This window comes from Fringilla coelebs (assembly GCF_963513975.1).
Source record: "Fringilla coelebs genome assembly, chromosome: 8".
Taxonomy (NCBI): Eukaryota; Metazoa; Chordata; class Aves; order Passeriformes; family Fringillidae; genus Fringilla; species Fringilla coelebs.
Window position 1 is genome coordinate 18421448 of NC_140066.1, and position 20059 is coordinate 18441506.

General features: G+C 40.2%; 1 protein-coding gene across 2 annotated transcripts in view; it reads right to left on the reverse strand.

The window, feature by feature from the left end:
- MARCHF8 (membrane associated ring-CH-type finger 8) overlaps positions 1–20059 on the reverse strand; it is an 88141-nt gene that overhangs the window by 22582 nt on the left and 45500 nt on the right. For both annotated transcript variants that reach the window (XM_084210202.1, XM_084210201.1), the window contains exon 3: positions 1061–1111. In XM_084210202.1, the coding sequence (XP_084066328.1) occupies positions 1061–1111 (51 nt within the window). The remainder of the gene's footprint in view (positions 1–1060; positions 1112–20059) is intronic.

Consider the following 20059-nt stretch of genomic DNA (forward strand, 5'->3'; position numbering starts at 1 on the left):
CAATCCATGATAACAACACCTACAGCTTGGTCAATACCTTGTGCACCAGGCAGTTGCCCTGCTCACTGTTCAGAACACCCTGTAATCCTGTCTTTTGGCTCCAAAGTGAAAGTGTCTGTGCCCATATAAACTATATATTATGTGCAGACATGTCTCCTCTGCTGCAGACAGTCATGAACAGTTCCCCAGATCCAAAGTACTCACAATTCTTATTATGTTGCAGCCATAATGACTCAGTCTTTCATTAAAACTAACTACAAGCAGCCACTAAAACTGTGGCAACAAAGAGTTGAAGCTTATACACCCCATGAAAAGTACTGTTCAACCAGCACAGCCTTGCTTGCATGAAGGCTTTCAGCAATTGTACTTGTGTAAGCAAAATGTGGTTAGGCTTACAGCTAATAAAAATATCTTATGTACAATGCAGAAGTAGGGTATGTATTGCAATAATTGTCTTGGACAGAAGATACCTTTTTCCTAATGGCATAACAAAGCAACTATGCTTTGGATGTGCCCCCTGGCTATGCTAAAGAGTGACTAGAATGGGTGGAGCATCATGCTTGCCTTACATGACCAGGCTATGTAAAATCAAACATTTAAAAATATTTACATAGTCACGTCCTGATTATAAGCTCATGGCACTTAAAAATAATTTGGTGTTGAAGTAACAACAGACTAACATTTAACCACATCTCTTACATGTATTATGGGATGCACAGCAATACATATCTTACACAGCTTTATCTTACAAAAGTGATGTTTTTGGAGCCACTTTCCCTCCAAGACAAGATCTCGGGCATCTGTCATCTATCTTGCTCCTATCAAGCTGAGGAGGCTGACAGTGTGAAAGAGAAAACCTACTGTAGCTTCCATTTCGTTTGACCTGTAAAGAGAGTCTGCAAAACACCAGAGTTCTAACGTTTCAGGAGTGACTATCAATGACAGGCATAAAAAGCATTTTCTACTGGTCACATCATCACATGTATCACCCAATTTTAAAATGAAAGAAGTCCCAGTATCCCCAAGTTTGTCAAAGACTGAGTTACATCGAGCAACATACCTTTGAGATGTTACTAGAGCGGCTCACGGAATGCCCCAAAGCCTTCTCATTCTGAAAGAGCAAGAACAGGATCACTGCAGCAACCAGTCACAGTTATGAAAATACTTAAGAGTTGGCATTAGAAATCAAATTCCATGGATACAGTCTTAGAGCTCGGGCTTTTAAGGATGTTGCTTCTATTGACATCAGCCTGATTTACAATAATCACTGAATTGCTTTGTTTGTTTAACAAGCTATTACCTTGCAGAAAATCACATGTACAAACTGACAAATACTAAAACAGTTCTTTTCTCTGAGGGTAGTGTAAAACCCTTTACTTAGATGGCATCTGTTTTGGAAAGGATACTTCTCAGTATCATGAAGACCTGCTTCATCTACATTTAAAGGTAAACATCCAACCACTAAAGCTGAAAGCTCTTGCTTAAGGCAAAACAAAAGTATCATAGTGATGTCTAGAAGCAATTGTGAATAACCACATGCATGCTACTTCAGGATACAGGGCAGAATCATTGAGGAACTTCCTTTTAATACAGAATTTGGAATTAAACTGGAAATATCATACAAGATGGAAATGTGGAAGCTGCAATTCTCAAAACTGAACTTAGTAATGATTGCACCTGTTATTCACTTTTCAGTGAGTAGACCCTGACATATAAGGATGACAATCTTATCTCCTTCAAAAATTAACCATAGGTTTCAGCAAGATATTTCATCCTTTAAGGATACCTGGTTCACTGTAACTGGACACAGTTGCTTCACTTGGAAGAGCCTAGGAACTGCTTTGCAAAAACTTTTCTGAATAAAATCCAATGAAAACCACTTTTTCCTAAACAAGCACTACAAACAGAGCAAGTTGTAACATTCAGTTACGGATCTACATTCCTCTAAGTTTGTAAAGCTGGGATGCAGCAGGTTTGAGATTTAAACCCTCTGACAAAAAGGCAAAGTTTTTCCTGTAGCCCTGTGCTATGTAAGGGCTTCTAGAAGTGCACCTTTTTGCTTGGGACTTTAGGAAACAAACTCTTTCACATTGATTCCTGAAGAGAACTACACCTAACAGAGACATTTTTCATTGACAGCACTCTCTTCTGGTCTTCTGGGCAGTGACTGAACAGACAGAAATTGAGATCAGAAGCCCTACATCTGTAACAAATAGGGACATGAAAATTCCCTGTCAGTCAGCTGCTGTTAGTCCTAGGTCAGCACACTGGTCTCAGACCTCCTGCCTAGAGTTTGCTACAGTTCAAGTGACCCTTCAATGACTAAAGTCCACGTGAAGTCAGCCGGACTGGCTGAGCATTCAGAGGCTACTCCCAAACTTTTGACATCCCTGCGCTCCCAGATACTTCTTCCGACAGTGCATCCTCCACAGCAACTTCAAAGCTTTCTGATGAGAAAAGATAAGCCAGGAAGGTATAAAACTTTAGCACGTGCTTACAAAAGCAGGGTGTCCCTTCCTTACACCACCTGCTGCCTCTCAACACAGTCCTGGACACTCTGTCAGTTGACAGATAAAAACTGCATTTCCTTCATTAAAAACATGAGGAAGCAAATACAGTGCTCTGGAATTTCCTTTAGGAATCTGAGTATGTAGAAGACAGTAAAATAGTATTTCTGAAGAAAAGGGGAAAAGTGGTCAGGGAACACCACATGCTAGTTTTGACTGACTGCCAAAATAAAAATCATCAAGTATCAGAATGTCAGATTTGTACACTGCAAGGCTGAGTGTCATTTTTGAGATGACTTTGAGCTTTTGTTACATAGATGACAGTATTCCTGGAACACAAACAAACACACAAATACCCTCAAAAATACGGGCATAATGCTTATGCAAAGACTAATGTCAGACAGGACTACTGCCAGAACCTGTATGCTAAGAATTGGCTCCAATCATAAGGAACAGCCTAGCTGATTTCATCAAAGGCACTGTAACCATAGCAACAGGGCAAAAAACCAGTTCATTGAAGCTACAGGAAGAAAAAAAGGGGGCAGGAACATGTTCTCAAGCTATGACGAAAAGAGACCAACACAAGTTGGCAAGCACAAAGACTTGCCACTGCCTGTGTGTGAGGTGTGTGGGAAGCAGGCTGTGCTTGGTCTTCTAGGGATGTGTGGGAAGCAAACAGAGCAAGGCTACATGCAACAAGGGAAAATGACAGCAGAGAGTGAAACCCTTGGGTGAGAAGTCTCCCTGAAGCAAGACAGGTGACAGTCTCAAATCCAGCCCAAGGAGTCAAAGACAAGGATGAAATTAAACAGAGCAGAGGTTTCTTCATGTTAACTCAATTCTCCCCCTCCAAAACTCCTGTCTAGCTGAAGAAGATGCTTGCAAGGGAGCATGACTGAACTTACACAGGCACCTGCTTTGAAAAGGATGTGCTAAAATTCAATAAGCATCACAGGCTGGAAGACAAGACCTGTATTTGCACAACACAGTAGATGATGCAGAGTAAACAGACTTTTAGCTGCTGCCACAGAAACTTGTCTCTCTGCCTCTGCTCCCAGAACTGATTTTATCTGATAGATGCCAGGAGCCTCTAAGAGACAGATACACATATTATCTTTATTCATCTACTGTTGGAAACATACCTATCAGAGGTTTCAGTCAGCAGATGACTGCAAACAATAGGCTTTGTCACTGAAAAAGTGATCATTTTAAAACAAAATTACAATCTTGAAATGTATTCCCATAAGGGCTACAGAATGCATGCACACATATATTTAGGAATCTGTGATATTCCTAATGGACTCCAAAGCACCTAAGTGCTTTTTAACATCTCTGTTTCTTAGCCAGACAAAGCAGTTACATCCATAACATCAACAGGAAATTCACCATAGTAGATTTTAATAGTAGGCACAATTAATGAGGAACAGAAACATTAAACAGATAAAATCTATTTTAAAGGCAAACAAACAAATCTCACTTTTCACTCTATATCCATCAACAGTACATCAGTCCTGGATCTTATAGAATTATGCACAAATTAACAGTGACAGAGGAATGGCAAGGCTAGGCTTTCATGGTGCTCTCACTCTCAACAAATAAAAACCTTCAGAGACTATTTCTAGTATGTTCCCACTGCACAGTAAGACATATTCTGGTTGGTAATCAGAGCTCCAAACAAGCTGTCCTTCCCTCATGCAAAAGCATTAGGCTTTCCACTTGAATGAAAGCTCAAGACAAAAGCAACATCTGCAAGCAAGGACCCTACAATTATCACCAGTTAAAGTAACTGTCACTCTCCTTTAGCAATTCAGTTTTTCGGTATGGAATAATGGGAATCCTGCCTTTTGAAGGCATCCTCCTCAACTAGAACCACCTGGCAGGTGTTTAAAAACAAACAAACAAACCCCACCCAGAGAGGAAAAAATTACAAGTGCATCTTGTCACCTCTCCTGAGCCATTCACTGGCAGTTGCTTCCCTGAGGTCCCCAGCAGCTAGTGTGGCTCTAGAAAAATGACTGAAAAGCAGAAAAATTGCTACCCAGTCCTCTGAATGTGCTTGCTTGAAATTGCCAGAATCCTCCTCCCAGCTTTCCTTTCTTTTTCTACCTTCCCCTTGAATTTGCTCCCAACTGTGAGTGACAGAGCTGCCTTCTTCCTTCAGCAGTTGCTTCAGCTCATATCTGCCTTTCTTCAGGGCTCTACACCTTGCCTTCTCCTTGTTGCCTGGCTTGTTTTCCCTTCTGCCACCATTCCTCAGCTGCATGACATCTCTCAAGGCCTTTTCAGTTCAGATATCTAGCAGATGGTAACTCCCTTCTGTCCTTCCTTTTGCCTCAGTCTTTCATATATTCAGGATTTCCAAGTTATTTTACCCTTGCTTCCCTACCCTAATGTATCCATTCTCCACTAAGCACAACAGCTACATAACTCACACAGCCAAACCCAGATTTCCTATGAACCCAAATCAGTTCCTACCATAAGAGCCACGGCAGCCACAGCTGCTCTTGTCCACTTAAAACACCATTGTATCAAACTGACCTTTCTCCAAACTTAGCTGTAGGTGCTGATGTTACTGCAGCATCAGCAAGTGGGCACCTGAAAGAAATACAACTTAAATATCTTGGCCAGATGAAAGGTAAACAATATATCACTAAAATAATTTGGTTTTGTATTTCCAGCACTCTGGTTTCTAGTCATTAAGGCAGGCAATTAGAAGACATCAGAGGAAACAGTTTCATAGCTTGTGCAACCACCTTCTGCTTACAACTGTGACTACACACCTAAATCCAGTCCTAAGAATGATTAATGCTAAACCCACCTTTCATCTCTGCTCATAGACCTGCAGAAGAAACTGCAAGCCAGATCCCAATGGGTTAGCAAGATGACTTTTATTCTCCTTCCATCTGGGAAAGGAGGACAGAGGGCACCAGAGGATGGTTCTCAGCCCTCAAGACACCAGTGTCTATGTGTGAACCCAGCACAGGCTTGCTTCCTGAAGTCTTAAATCTTTAACACACCAGTGACCTGTTAGGGGCACTATATTCCCCATATTGCAATACAATTTCTGTGTTACATTATCTTACACAACATCATGGGTTAAGAGCTTCATCTGAAGACAGGTGTTCTCCATCTAAAATCTCAGTAACATAGAGACTTTTTTTTGAGGACTGTGTAACTGCAAAGCCACAGAGAGAGATCCCTACAAGGCAAGTACTAACATCTCACCCTAAAAGAGACACAAAAATAAACCAGGTCAGACTGGCTAGAGCACTGAAAACTTGTGGTCTTCTACACGGACTCTGAAAGGCATTTTAATTTAATTTTGTGCATTACAATTGAATTTTACAATGACAGATTAAGCATGAGATTGATATCTAGCAAAATACTTACTGTTATCAACAATTCATGTCAATGAATTTTAACAAAGTCTTCTGGGTAAATGGTTGCTTTTCTTAATAAAAAACTTTGCAGAAGAGAATGAATAAGTAACGACTGCTCCGATTCATACAGCAATTCTCATTCTTAGATCTGATGAGAACTACAGAATGGAACACAGAATGGCACTGCTGGAATGGTGAGGTGCTGAAGTACTGAGCAGCTGATCCATGCAGGGCAAAGCACCAAATCAGAAGTGAAACTCTGTTCTTCCATTGAGTCCCACAGCCAGAGCATGAATGCATCACTGTTCTACAAACATGCAGTCGTACACACCCAGGTATTGTTTCAGGTTTCATGACAGTGTCAAATTTCCTGACAACTTCTTCCAAGAATTTCTGCAAATCTTGCTCTGCAACCCTATACCTGAACAATATAGATTAAAAAGAACATATGCTTTTAGTCTGGGAAGAGGAAATTGCTGCTGATAATATTTGCAAGTACACTTAATTGTCTGAAGTAGATAGAATGAGAGGAAAGAAATGGGAGAACATTTTTGTTTGCAATTATTTCCTTCATCTGTCAAAACCAATGGATTGTTAAGTTACAAAAGCTTTGTCAGCACTACATCTTGTCACTGACAGAACTCGACATTTAATTGCTTAAGTAAGAAATGGTACTTTGCATCTTATCATCTGAATATGACCTTTATTTCTTTGGTAGTCACTAGGTCATTGTGGAAGAACAATAACTATCATCAAGGTTCATCAGTGATTTTTGCACACAGCTAGAAGAGTAATGAAATTAAGAATAATGACACAATGCACCTAGTCAAAAAACATTTATGGCATCTATGCTTGGCATCTATGCTTAGCATCTCTGCTCTTGTGGAGTATTAACTTGAAAATACTTGTGCAGTGTTTACTCGACACTTGAAAGCAAAAGATTGATGGAAATCACATCACGTATTTCCTTTTTTTCCAGTATAAATACTGAAATAGGAATCCAAATCATGCCCCTTGCATCTAGTCCCTTATCTTGTGTTACTGGAAAATCCCACTTGATTCCTGGCAACCAGCAATCCGTGACTAAGTGCAGAAAACCAATGTAAGATTTCAGATATAGCATAAGGGAAAATCTATAGCAAGTTCACTGTGGAAAACTCAGAACTCTCTAACTTGTTAATTCATATTCACATTAAGCCACTTCACATAGTGGAAGACAAACTCAGAAAAACAACCTGAAGGCAAAAGATAAACCTGAAAGTAAAACATAGGAGAATTAACAAGCTTTATTCCAGGCACTGAACTTACAGCTGTGTCTGTAAACATCAGCAACAGAAATAAAACCATGAGCTCATATGGCTTTAACAGAAAAGACTGGCCAACAAAAGGAGAAGACAACAAACAGACAAATGGCTTCAACAGCAAAGTTCAAGGAACCAAGGAATTCAAAAACAGGCCATGGCCCTTGGGGCTTTGGGGAGGCAGGTCAAGGAGGCTAGCAGATCACAAACAAGAAATAGGACTGAGAAGAAATTCAAAGAACAAGGCAAACACAGCAGAGTGTATTAGTTAAACAGGAATCTCTTGCCCATGTCTGCACCCAGTGTGGACAGAAGCACCACGTGCTCCATCTCCCACCTGCCTGAGGAGCAGCTCTTACAACTTCCATGGGTGTATCCAATAGGAGGCAAACTTGTCAGGCACACAGGTCCCTACATATAACAGGTACGGCTACTTGTTGTGTACTGCTCTGTGCCTGGCTTTGCCAGCTTGATCCTTGGACTATGAGAGAGATACAATGCTTGGATTCTTTCTTGACTGCAGCCAGACGGTGGATAAGGTGAGAACAGCATTCTCTTCAAGAAGGCCCTCTTCTCCATGGCTTTGTTCAACATACCATTTTCCTGGGTTTTGCATTGCTTCGCTTTACTTCCAAAGACTCTGCAAAGTGCCTCCTATCCTGGATAACCTGTGTCTCCAGCTGCTATTTCAAAAAGCACATCTGACCTCCATCTTCCTTCTTTAACCATCTGAGCTAGAAAATGATATATATGTTTTCCTCCTGATGACCAAAGGCTGCCTCATCCGGAAGCACAAATTTTTATTTCTGTACAAGACCATCAGTCTGGTACACTTCACTAAAAATGTATCAATTTGCACACTTTTTACAGGCATGTGCCGTGGGCCCAATTTCAAACAAACAAAGCAGACGATGAAGTTTGGCACCCAACATGTTTTACTGATGTTCTTATCTTGCTGTTGCCAGACAACCTGCCTAAAATCGACGCACGACTTTATGTGATGCAACACAAAAAAATGAATCCTTCCCTCAGGGAACAAATTATATGAACTACAAAAGACACTATCCAAAAATACACACCTTTCTTGATAATGGAAGCAGTACACATTAAGCTTACAGCGAAAATGCCATTTCAAACAATTTTGCGTATTTAACAGCAGAAAGAAAGAGACAGGCGCTGAGGAAGTCTGCAATTATAAACACATTAAAAGGAATAACATTCTATCTTTTACCAAGTAATTGCATTTAATGCAACTGCTGGAATTCTCATGGTACACTAAACATGTCAATATGCCAAATCAATTGACTATTTTAAACATTCACCGATTAAAAAACCCTCTAGGCAACTGGCAACTTGGAATTTCTCAAGCTGCCAGCATGCAAGAGGAAGCCTGGATCCAGGAGTCTGTGAGAAGAGCTGGCCTCTCCCCGTGTCTGCAGGGCCCTGCAGGTGTCAGGCCATGTTTTGGCATCCACTCCTTGGGGAGGACAGCAGCGACAACTCGGGCCTGATACACAGGTCTGGATCGCTGCCTCTGCTCATCTAACATGGTCCACAAAGCTGCTTTTATCTTCAACTCATACCACCAAAGTATACTGCTAAAAGTGAATTCATCTCCTAGCCAAGCTTACAAAGGCCTCCTGAATCTAAAACCAGATTCAGAACAACACTAGAAAACTGTCAATTGCCCTAAGAAAGCTTGATACTTCAAGTAGTTTCTATATTGCTCAAGGATTTGACCTTCTTTTCCTCCCTCTACATCTTAATGTAACATGATTGCTTATTAACCCATTTCTGACTGCATAGATCATAAGGGCAAACAATGTTCCCTAGAGAAATTAGAGAAATCACTTCCCAAATAATGCTGGGAAAGTGCTCGGGGTATTTTTGTTACCATTTAACATGGTATGGCTGAAAGCACATGACAAAAGAACTCTTGTAAGAGCCCTTGTAGATATTATACCCATTTAGAAATACCTAATCAGTACAGACCAGCTTGCTTTTTCCTGAAATTTTATCTTTGCATTTTTATTAGTGCAGTCAGCAAAATATTCTGCCTTAAGCATTTCAAACTCAGTGTTAAATGACCACAAACATTTAGGCAAATGATCAACTAGGGCCTACAGATGCCATTAAACTCACTGAGCCAAACACTGGTTAGAGTGAGATCCTCATAAGACTCTAACTTGTGATGTTCTAGAGAGTTTTATTCATGTTACATTTCTAGCAACATTTGTTTGTAAGTTCAGACAACTCACTACAAATAGGGTCTAAGAAAGGCAATATATTCAGCCACCCTTAAACTAAACACTGCTCTGGGAAATAAAATATTATTCACACCTAAGGGAAAAGGTACTTTGAATTTAAAAGACAGAGCATTTGAACTGCAGAATGAGAATATTTTAAAGCATAAATGTACTATTAAAAATTTTTATTAAATGACTCTTTAGAGTTCCTGACTAATTATCCAGGAAATTCCAAACATGTTGACTGACTATATACCACAAAAAAATTAAAAAACATGCATGTGTGAATGCCCACATTTACATACTTTTACACTTTTTTAATTACAAAAATTCCACTCCCCTGTTCCTCTTAGAAAAACCCCTACAAAACTAGAGAAAGCACATGGACAGCCATCTACCTTCTCTTTCCCCAAAACTCGCCCAGATACCAGAAACAAAGGCAAAAAAAGGCAAAAACCTCTTGAGAGGTAGCAGGCTACCCTAATCAGTAACCCAAGAGCATTTGATATCATTTTGTCAAGAAAGCATGGTTAGTCTCACACAGAGCCTCTCCTGATGCTATGGGATGCAGCCAACTAGCGTGAGTCCAGAGTGGGCTACCTGGGACTAGGGAGAAGACCACAGCATCAATCATGGGCACCCACTGGTGCTGTGCACTGTTCGGTGCTGCCAACATTTAAAGCCACTGCACTCCTACAGACGGCACACAGCAAGAACCCGGTGAGGCAGGGCTTTGAAACCCCAGCTGCACCCCCAGCTCCTGTGCCACTGTTAACCACACCCTCCCACAGCCTGGCTCAGCAGGACATTTTCTGCCACTGTGAACTTCAGGGCTTCCTGCAAATTCAGAGCTGAAGAAGCCAAGGTACAATATCTCCTGCTTTTACACTCTGTCTGTCAGGGCCATTCTGCTTGCTCACAGCTGTGTGTGAACAACAGTGACTCGAGATGGTTATTTCTCACTGACCAAGAAAGCCTGTGATTTGCACAGTGCTAGAAGCTGCAAAAGCACACAGGATTTAACACACTCTAAATGTACTTCCTGCCATCTGGGCACACTGCTGGCTCAAAGACTGACTGAGTCACTACCAACACCCTGACCAGAAGAAAAGTATTTCAGTGGTTACAAGTGGTATTAAGTAGTTTTAAAAATGCTAATTTACCTTAAGGCATGAGGAACAGAGATGAAAAAACTGCATTAAGAGTCAGCTAGAAAAACATGTTTACCTTTGCACATGTAAATCTACATTTACTACACAATCATCTGGGAGAAGCAGGAACACATCTTAAGGAACCCCTGCCCAGGAAGAGACAGCTGTGCAGCGCTTACACTGTGCAACACTGAAGCCAATGAAGCCCTGTTGGCTAAATTAAGCAGGGATGACCCAGCGCAGCAGGGCCATCAACCTGCAGGCCAGCACACAGTAAAAGGAAAAGAAAAAAGGATATTTTTCTTGAGCAGGTGGTGTGGATACTGAGTATGGTGCCTGAAGCTGGAAAGGGGATGCTCCATGTGGGCAGCCTCAAAACCTAAAAACCTAGAAGACAGCAGAAGACTGTCCGAGGCAATTGGATGGGAGACTTACAAAACCTACCAGCTGAAAAGAAGAAGCCTTCCAGGAGAGCACTGCCCTTCACCCATTTGGGAAACTCAGCACACACACTGTCTAATAAGGAGGGCTGAGGCTTCTGTGTCTGAATGAGCCAAATGCCAGCAGCTGCGTAAGAACTAAATTTACCACTACAGTCCCAGGAACGCCTGCATTTCCTGCTAAAATAAAATCTCTGGGCCATTAGCCTGTTGAAACAGAAGCTTTTCCACTTAACTGAAGACATTTACTCATTCTCTTTCTGCAACTCTCATGCTCCAGTTCCAGTGAAATGCGGCTCGGTCTCAGTTTTTTTATGGAAACACACATGCATCAGCTCAAAATTACTGATATTATGCAAGCAGTATTAAGCAATTCACTTCTTTGGGTTCCTCTGTCTCACTCATTTATTCCTATGAAACAGAAAGGGAACTGCAGCTGTGGAGTGTGCTGGCTGACCTACTGGGGACAGTGCTGCATTCCTGCACTGACACAGCATTTTGTAAAGTTTACTTCCCAAGAAGAAAGGGTTATAACTAAGTCTCGTACTCACATTAAATCTCCTGTTCTCTATTTATCTACAGCTTTGATTGAAGGAACTTTTTTTGTCACAGGAAATTGCATCAAAGTTATCAGGAAAAGTTTATTAACTTATACAAGTTGACTTTTGTCAAATTGCCTTTAAATTGACCCCCACCAAACCTAGATTTTGAAAACTCAGTTTTCATCCCTTCTATGCTCACTGCTCTACACATTCATTATCTGCAGAAATCACACTAGCAATCTGAAATCTGCAGCTGGTTTAGAAAACAATACATATTATTAAAACACATAATTTTGTACTTTTTGAATTAACTTTTAAAACATTACAAAGAACCACTGAATAATTAAAGGCTTTTTTGTATTCTTGCTGCAAACATATATAATCATACCTTTAAGGGAGGCTGTTTTCTCTCAGCCTTTACACCTCTAATTGAGTGAAAAGTTGAAACAATGAAAGAGGGGCTTCACCACTGGGACTAGAATCCAGCAGAGAATATTCCCTTTGGGTGTGGGATCCTCAGTTTGCAAGCTCTTATACCTGGAGCATCACACCAACCACATGCTTACTGATCCTTTTACACTAGAGCTCTGATTCAGAACTGAAACTCAAACATCACACAACTCCTGCCCCAAAAACGTACTTCTGACTTCCTCTTAGTTTTAAAAACACAAAAAAATAAAATTACCCCTGAACATAAGTATAACCATCCTTCCAGTTTGAAATGACTGCTGAAGTATCTTCCTAGAGATCGAAGAAAAGTAACTACTGCTTTGGAAATCCATTTTTCTTAAAAGCCAAATCCCAGGCAAGCAACATTGCTTATCTGGACACTACAAAATAGAAAAAATTCTCTCTTAAATTTTAAAGGGGCCCTTCAGAAGGCATCCAGCAAGAAAAAAAAATGCAAAATATAAAAGACAAAACAGATAGTTTGGCACAACAAGCACTGTGGGGAAAGGCAGGAGCACAGGGGGAAGAATTAGATGCTGCTGAGCTGCATCTTGCAAGTGCAGGCAGGGAGAGTGATCAGACAGTACCATGGGATAAGGATGCAACCTGCACGAACAACTGGACTGTGCTCTGAAATAGAGACTTAAATGTACAAAGACTCAAACCAGAACATTGTGGCCCACATTGAGACACCACTATACTTAAAATTCACAGTTTTTGTGTTTCAGTACAAAATTAACACACATGAGTGAGACTGATGTGAATTTGCAAGGAAAAGCTAAGGGTTAGATATGTTTATCATTTGCATTTTAACTTTGCTTCCCTTTCACCACTCCTTACACATATGTGCTTTGCTCTGAGGAAGTCACAAATGTCACTGTGTTTTCACAGGCATCCAGGAGGAAATTAATAGATGAGATTAAATGATTCTTTAGGTCAGGCAAGACCTGAGACTGATGAGCAGGGATTCCTGAAACAAAATAATGGGAATTTCTGCATCATGAACAACAGGAATCAACCTAAAGGAAAATGCATTTACAACTGATCAAAAGGTAACAGTTCACCCTGCAGTTATGATAGTTTCCTATTACCCTGACAGTTCAAGTTTTTATAATCCTCCAAACAGGGAGATAGAGATATTTAAGTATCAGGTATGGAAAAAGTCTGTGGGTCTTTGGACATAATCCCTGTAGGCTTCCCTTGTTTAATGTGTAGAAGTGAAGAAAACATCTCATCTCCAGTGAAAAGTTGCTGGGACAAACCTCTTCCAGGCATTTAAAACTCCAAGCTTTAGAATCTCAAAGTAGTGAAATAGGCAGTCTTATCCTGCAGCTAAGAACAAAGTAGCATAACAGAGAGGTAAATAATAAAAGCAAGATTTCAAAGGAACAAATGGCCAATTTTGTACAGAGATGCTCAGAAAAGCTGATAGTTTTCTTGAAAGGTTCCTTAACACCATCTGCTGCTAGTACCCAAAATGACAGAACAAATGACATAAAAAGAGGATATAAAACTGGAAGAACCTCTCTTTGTACATTGATGTATTTGGGTACCACCCACATTATCTCTGAAAATCAGGCTGTACTACAGGATTGAAACTTTAGTGCACAGTGCATGTGATTTCTTATATAGCACCTTTCCTCCAAAACAGTATTCCCCCTCTAGAGGAAATACTGCAGTTGTTCAGTGTCGAACAGCACTAGGGAACAGCTCGAGACAAGAGCAGAACAAGATGATACCTGTGAAGGAGACATGATGAGGCCCGTTTGCAACTTACAGCCTCTTTCAAAACACACACCTGGAGTCTGATATCAGTGTCCTGAAGCAGGCAAACGTGGCAGTTGACTTGGCAGAAGAGGAACCTGAGGCACAAGGAAGTTATGCTGCCCTGGGTGAAATTCACCCCTGTTAGTACTATTGCTGTACGCAGTGTTGCTCCGTGTCACAGCCAGCAGCTGTGTCCTGTTACAGGCACGTGGCTGAACAGCATGTGTGGCTTGCACAGGATGAGTTTCATGTACACTGAAACCATGCCAAAGCAAGGAGAACACGAGCAAGAGCTCTGCCCTCCATTCTTTTTGGTTGCAGAATGTAAATCTCCAAGCTGGATCTTGTCAGGGCATTGATTTCCACATGGAGTCTCAGACTTCAGGATCTGCTTTAAGAGCCGCCTCCCAGAGCCCACCACCTGGCAAAACACTGACTACTTCTTAGTAACTGCTTCCTTTAAGTCAGTGATGCATTTCATTCCACCAATCTCATTTCACCCCTGAAACTTTTTTATTTGTTCCCACCACTTGTAAATTTCATCTCAAATTGTCATTGCACTTCCCTGGCTGTATAATGACTTTTAGTTCTCTAAGCATGTGGTCCACAACTATGCAGAAGGTGCTCCACAATGTCCTCATTCCACAATGTCCTCATTCCCCTGTACAGGGAAGCAAGGAAACTGAGGGTGATACAAACTGGTGTATGTTCAAAGATGCCTAATTTCTTTTATTTTGTTTTGGGGTTTTTGTTCGTGCTTTTTTGTTGTTGTTTCTTTTTTTTTTTTTTGTTTTTCTTTTTTTTTTCAAGTGAGGCCCCACAGCATAAGGAATCTACGAGCTTGTCCAAAAAAGTTAGGCTTCCTCCACGTGCTTGGATATTCAAGTTTTTCCAACCTTTGACACATTCAGAAACCCGGGCATAACTGGACATAGCAGTGTAACTGAAGTAAGAGGATTACATTTCAGGAGGGGCATGTTTTGGTGCAAGACTAGAGGCTTATGGAGATTAAAAAACACTTTGCTTCCCGAAGTGACAGGGTGAAACCAGCAAAGCCCACACATAAACACTGCCTATAAGTAAGCATTGCTTCATATCCTTCAGCAGCAGATACAGTGAGGAGAACATCGAGTGAACCAGTGACCACATCAAGTGCATCTTCAGTCACCACCACTGTCCTCAGCACCATCTTAACCCACATCACATCTGCACTTTGTGCCTCCTTGTGCCTTTTATCACTCTTGAGTCTTCTTAAGATACTGCTCTTCCCAGATGAACCTGCCCTTTTCTCCTATCTTTCTGCTGCTATCTATATTGTCTTTCTCTGTATCTTTCCCCACTCCTACAATAACTTGGAAATATTTTTTTAATTCAATACAAGAAATGGATTTTGGGATGTTATACAAAGGAGGATCAATTCCATTTGAAGAATCTAGAATGGATAGAAATATAGTCATCTTCATAAAATCTAATCCTGGGTGCAAAGGGGAACTCCTGTAAGCTTTAATAGCAATAATTTAATTGCAATAATTTTTAAATCCAGAAGGATTTTATTTCTCTGCCAGCTAACACTCCTTGGAAGTGGAGCATTAGATTTGGTTTCCAGTTCAACATACCCTTCTAACAAATACTTACAGATAGGGTGGTCTTATTCCCTGCAAGATATGGAGTTAATCTCATTATACAAGAGTTACAAATACTTGAGGGCCTAGAATGACTGGAACATTCTGTCTGTATGTAATTAAAAATCAGAATACTGTGCCAAATTAAATTGATACTTTCAAGAAAGAAGAGAATTCAGGAGCAGGGCTCAGCAATACAACACATGGCAAAAGGCTGGAACTGATTCAGAAATCTTATAACCCAATACAAGAAAAGATAACTACAGCAATCAACAAAAGGCACTAAGAGAAAAGGATATTGGTGTAAAACCAGGAGGTTTTAATGGGGTAGGAAGACTGCGAAGTGTATTTATGTCAAATGCATTAAATGCATACATAGACATATACAGATATATATTACAACAAAAAAACTTCACAAACTACATTTTGTTTCCATTTAATGGAAAGAATCTGCACTAGAGGGGGTCAAATCAAGGGCTACAACAAACTAAGACAAAGAAACCCTCTCAAAAGAGAAATCCTTCAAATGTCACCTCAATTTTAATGACAAGGTAGCTGATTTTATTTGTACCACAGACAACAGCAAAGAAGAAAAGCTAGGCTAACCACTGAGGAATGGCTGAGGAACTAGGAAGTGCACTTTCTGTAATCTGACCTTCATGGCCTTGGACTTTAAACCTTCCCAAAGCTCAGCTGAAAAGAATGGGACAGAGTCAGAGATCACCTCTGAAAAGCGCTGACAGGTAAAAGTGGTTCACATCTAAAAATGGTAAAGAAGAAGACAACTTGCAAAAATGCTTGCATTACAATGAGCAGATTCTCTTCCCACTGCTGATCAGGAGCTCATGTTTCCTTCCTGTTAAATTCACACTTCTTGCTACTGCAGATGCTCTGTTTTCATCTCAGATGTATCTGTGTTCACTCTTCTTTTTCCTTCAGTGAAAAGCATGTTAACATCTTCCCTGGAGTCAGACATGTGAGGAGGCTTCTACTTGTGTTTCTGCAAATCAAAAGCAGCTGCTACATGGCATGGCATGGCAGAAGTGAAAACTCTTCTAGATAAAAAGCAGAAGAGCAAGAAAGGGAAAGGAGGACAGAGCAAGTAATAAGCGATATAACTGAGGAAGAAAATACAACTGAGGAAGGAAAAAAACAAAACAGATAATCCTCCTCCACTCCTAATTGTTTGTTTTGCTTTGTTTTTCTAAATACAGGATGTCTCTTACATTTCTTTTTGGAATTTCAGATGAGATATGCAGGTCTTCTGATAAGAGACAATTTGCACAAACCATTAATAGTTTAAAGTATCAAGAAAAACAAGACTGAAGAGCCTGATGCACAAGCTTTTTCATGGGCTAGGGGACAGACTATCAGACAGCAAAGGAGAATGCAGAGTTCCTTTCCAACTGTACCCATCCAAGGAATATTCTTGTCTCTGTTGTACTGTATTTGACTTTGAGATAAATGGGCTGCAGAAATGAGACTGTTAAAACATCCATCCTACACCTGCTGCATCTCAGAAATCTTTTCACAGAAGAACCTTAGCTCCCACCACTAAGTTTCTTCCAGTTGTCATCTACCATACTATTATTATCGTTTCGTAGGATACACAATTTCTTGATCAAAAGACTGAAATAAAAGACAAAAATCTGAATTTGGGCCAGATTATCACTGCAGTTACCTAGCTTGATTTTTCAATATGAATTTGGTCTCTGTTCTGTTTGTTTTTTAAAAGAGATTGCCTTTCTTGAATTATCACATACACTGTCCTAAGCCTGTCCCTCTCCACACAGGACAGCTATGTACTTCATGCCAGGTAACCAGGAGACAGCCTCAATCTTACCTATAAAAGGGCTTTGCTCCAGTACAGCTGAGGGAGGCAGAAGAAAGGTTTCTTGTAATGAGCTACATTTCTTATTATCTACAACACTACAGTTTGTTAGGAAGAGTTGTGTCCTTTTATTTTTAAACCACACTGTATAGATTTAGGCAACCTTACTGAGAAATTGGCTTGGTCCTGGTACCACTCTTCAACTCTTCTTTACATTTAATACAGCATTTTTGCAGAAGAGAAAATATCCAATGCCTAATTGAGAGCTTTGATAGGGCTGTAATTTGTTTAAATGCCACAGGTATGTCATGAAAACAATGGTGCAAAATACCAACACAAAACTCCCTGCCTTGCACAGCCAGTGAAAGTCTGCCAATCAAAATAAGCTTTATGGACAGAGATAATTTTTTTCATTTTTTTTTCTTTTGCCTGGCTACTGTTTGCCATTTCAATACAGGCATTTTGGTAAATCATGAGCCTTCAAAGCACATCTTAGGCTTACAGCTTTCCTACCCTTGCAGCCATTAAGAAAAATAGGTAGAAAATGTCTTTCAATTGTGAAAATGCTTTCAGTTGAAAAGCTGATGAGGTACTGTTATCACAACTTGTTACCAAAGTTCATTACTTTAAGGCTGATGAAAAACAACAGGGACAGTAATAAACCACTGTCCCTTAGAAAGCAGCAGCTCCCAAGCTTTGTACACAAATCCATGTCAGGGATGCCGACTGCAGCTAAGCTCATGGTTCTTAATTTAAGAGCTTCTGTCCAACTGTAATAACTATACCAGACTGCAGCACAGATGATCACTAAGTCAACTCCTATCCTGACCCTTAATTGTAACCTGGGAAATGAGAAGCCAACAGACTAATTTCACTTGAAACAAGGGATATTTTGAGGGAGAACAACATGCAGCCAGTATTCTCACAAAGACCAGGGTAGATGCAGGGCCACAGTTATGGAAGAGGGAAGCATTAAAGAAAAAGTAAAATAGCAGAAGCAGAGTTCCTGAACAATGCAGATGGAAAACAGAGATTATTAGTCTAACCAAGATGGCCCAGCCTGGATTTGAAAGTAGAGCTGGTGCCTCAAATAGCCTAAGGTATTACATCTGGTTCCTCAAACTAATCTGACCCCTTTGAGACAGACAAATACTTCTTTGGGGAAGAGTGCTGTTACATTTCAACATCCTAATATTAACTACTGACTGTCAGTTGAGATAAAGTAACTACCCCAGCGAGTCATAAAACACTAATTTTCCATTAGACAGCAAGAGAGAAACTGAAGACAAGTAACAGAAACAAAATTAGTAGTTAATAGAAACCAGATGGAATGGTAAAAACTGCTCAACTATTAACTTAATATCAAGAGGAAGAAGTAACAGTGTGTAGTAACCACAGAATGCCTGAATATGGAGACCAACCAATCAAGTCAGCATAAGGGAGCTTAAATTCATTGGTTTTGAGATTGCTTCCTGTTACACTAGGCTAAGCTGGGAACTTGACATTAAATTAGAAAAAGGGAAAAAGAGATCCCCAGACAAAAGAAACACAAATAGCCATGTTAGCAGCATCGCAGCTGCCCATCAGAAGGTGCAGAAACCAATGTCTGGAAGAACATTTTCTCCCAACCCTCTCCTGCTACCTCTCTTTTGAACTGCCAAATTGTACCACTGAAGAGCTTCAGATTCCCTTTTAAAAATAATAAAAATTTAAAAAATCATGCATCTCCACAGTCTTTGCTAGGACCTAGTTCAAGGACTAGTCAAGGAACGTGCCAGTTCATCACCAAACTGCCACTTGAAGCATAACTGGCTCTAAGTACTCAGAATCCAAACTGTTTACCACCTTTTAAGCAATGACAATTCAACTTCAGTGAGCTCTTACACACAAAAAAACCCAAACAACTCCATTACTCAAGTTTCAAAATGATGAAATTAGCTTAAAACTTATAAAACAAGTGCCTGCATCCCCAGTCACAGAAGCTGAGTACACCAAAATACACAATAAAAACAAGTCCGCAGCACTGCCTGGTAACGGCAACAGAGGAAGCAAATCTTTAAAAATACACATTTCAAGCATTTCATAAAATTTGAGTAAGATTAAAAAAATCAAGAAACCTTTATCTACATTATTTTCCTTTCGGTTACCTGCAGAACAGAGACATGGGAATACTCAATGCAGAGATCACAAAATTATAATTTCTTTTAACATACTCATTGTTTTGCTACCACTGTTTAGATTTTGCTTTTGAATGTGTTACATCTCAGAAAGAACTAGCAGTGTGTTTTATTTGTTGGGGATTTTTTTTGGTTGGGTTTTTTTTTTTTCCCTGGAGGGATGGGGATGATGATTTGGTTTCTTTTCTGGGTTTGTGTGGTTTTGGTGGTTTGGGGTTGGTTTGTTTTTTTATTATGGTTTTTTTTTTTTTTTTTTTTTTCTTTACTGGGACTGAAATTCAAGGTGTTTTTTGTCCACCAAACGAGGCTGCCATTCAGAGAGGCAAGGCTGTCTGATATTATCACCCAGCTAACAGGTTGAAGTCATTGTGTCCTTTGCCAAAAGGCATAATAGAAAAAAAATATGGATGAGACAAGGGGGAAGGGTGTGGTGGGGAAATAATCTAAGTAGTCTTTCCTGAGCTGCTTAACTGAAGACATGGGAAAATCAACCCCTTGCAGTGCTCTTCTACATAACCTCACCTTCTCCAAGCCAATAATGTCTTTGGAGTACATACTATGTTTTTAAGCACTTTTGAACAACATTACAGAACCCTTCTGGTGTCTGTAGTACATCAAAATAAGAGAACTTTGAAGAAACAGCTC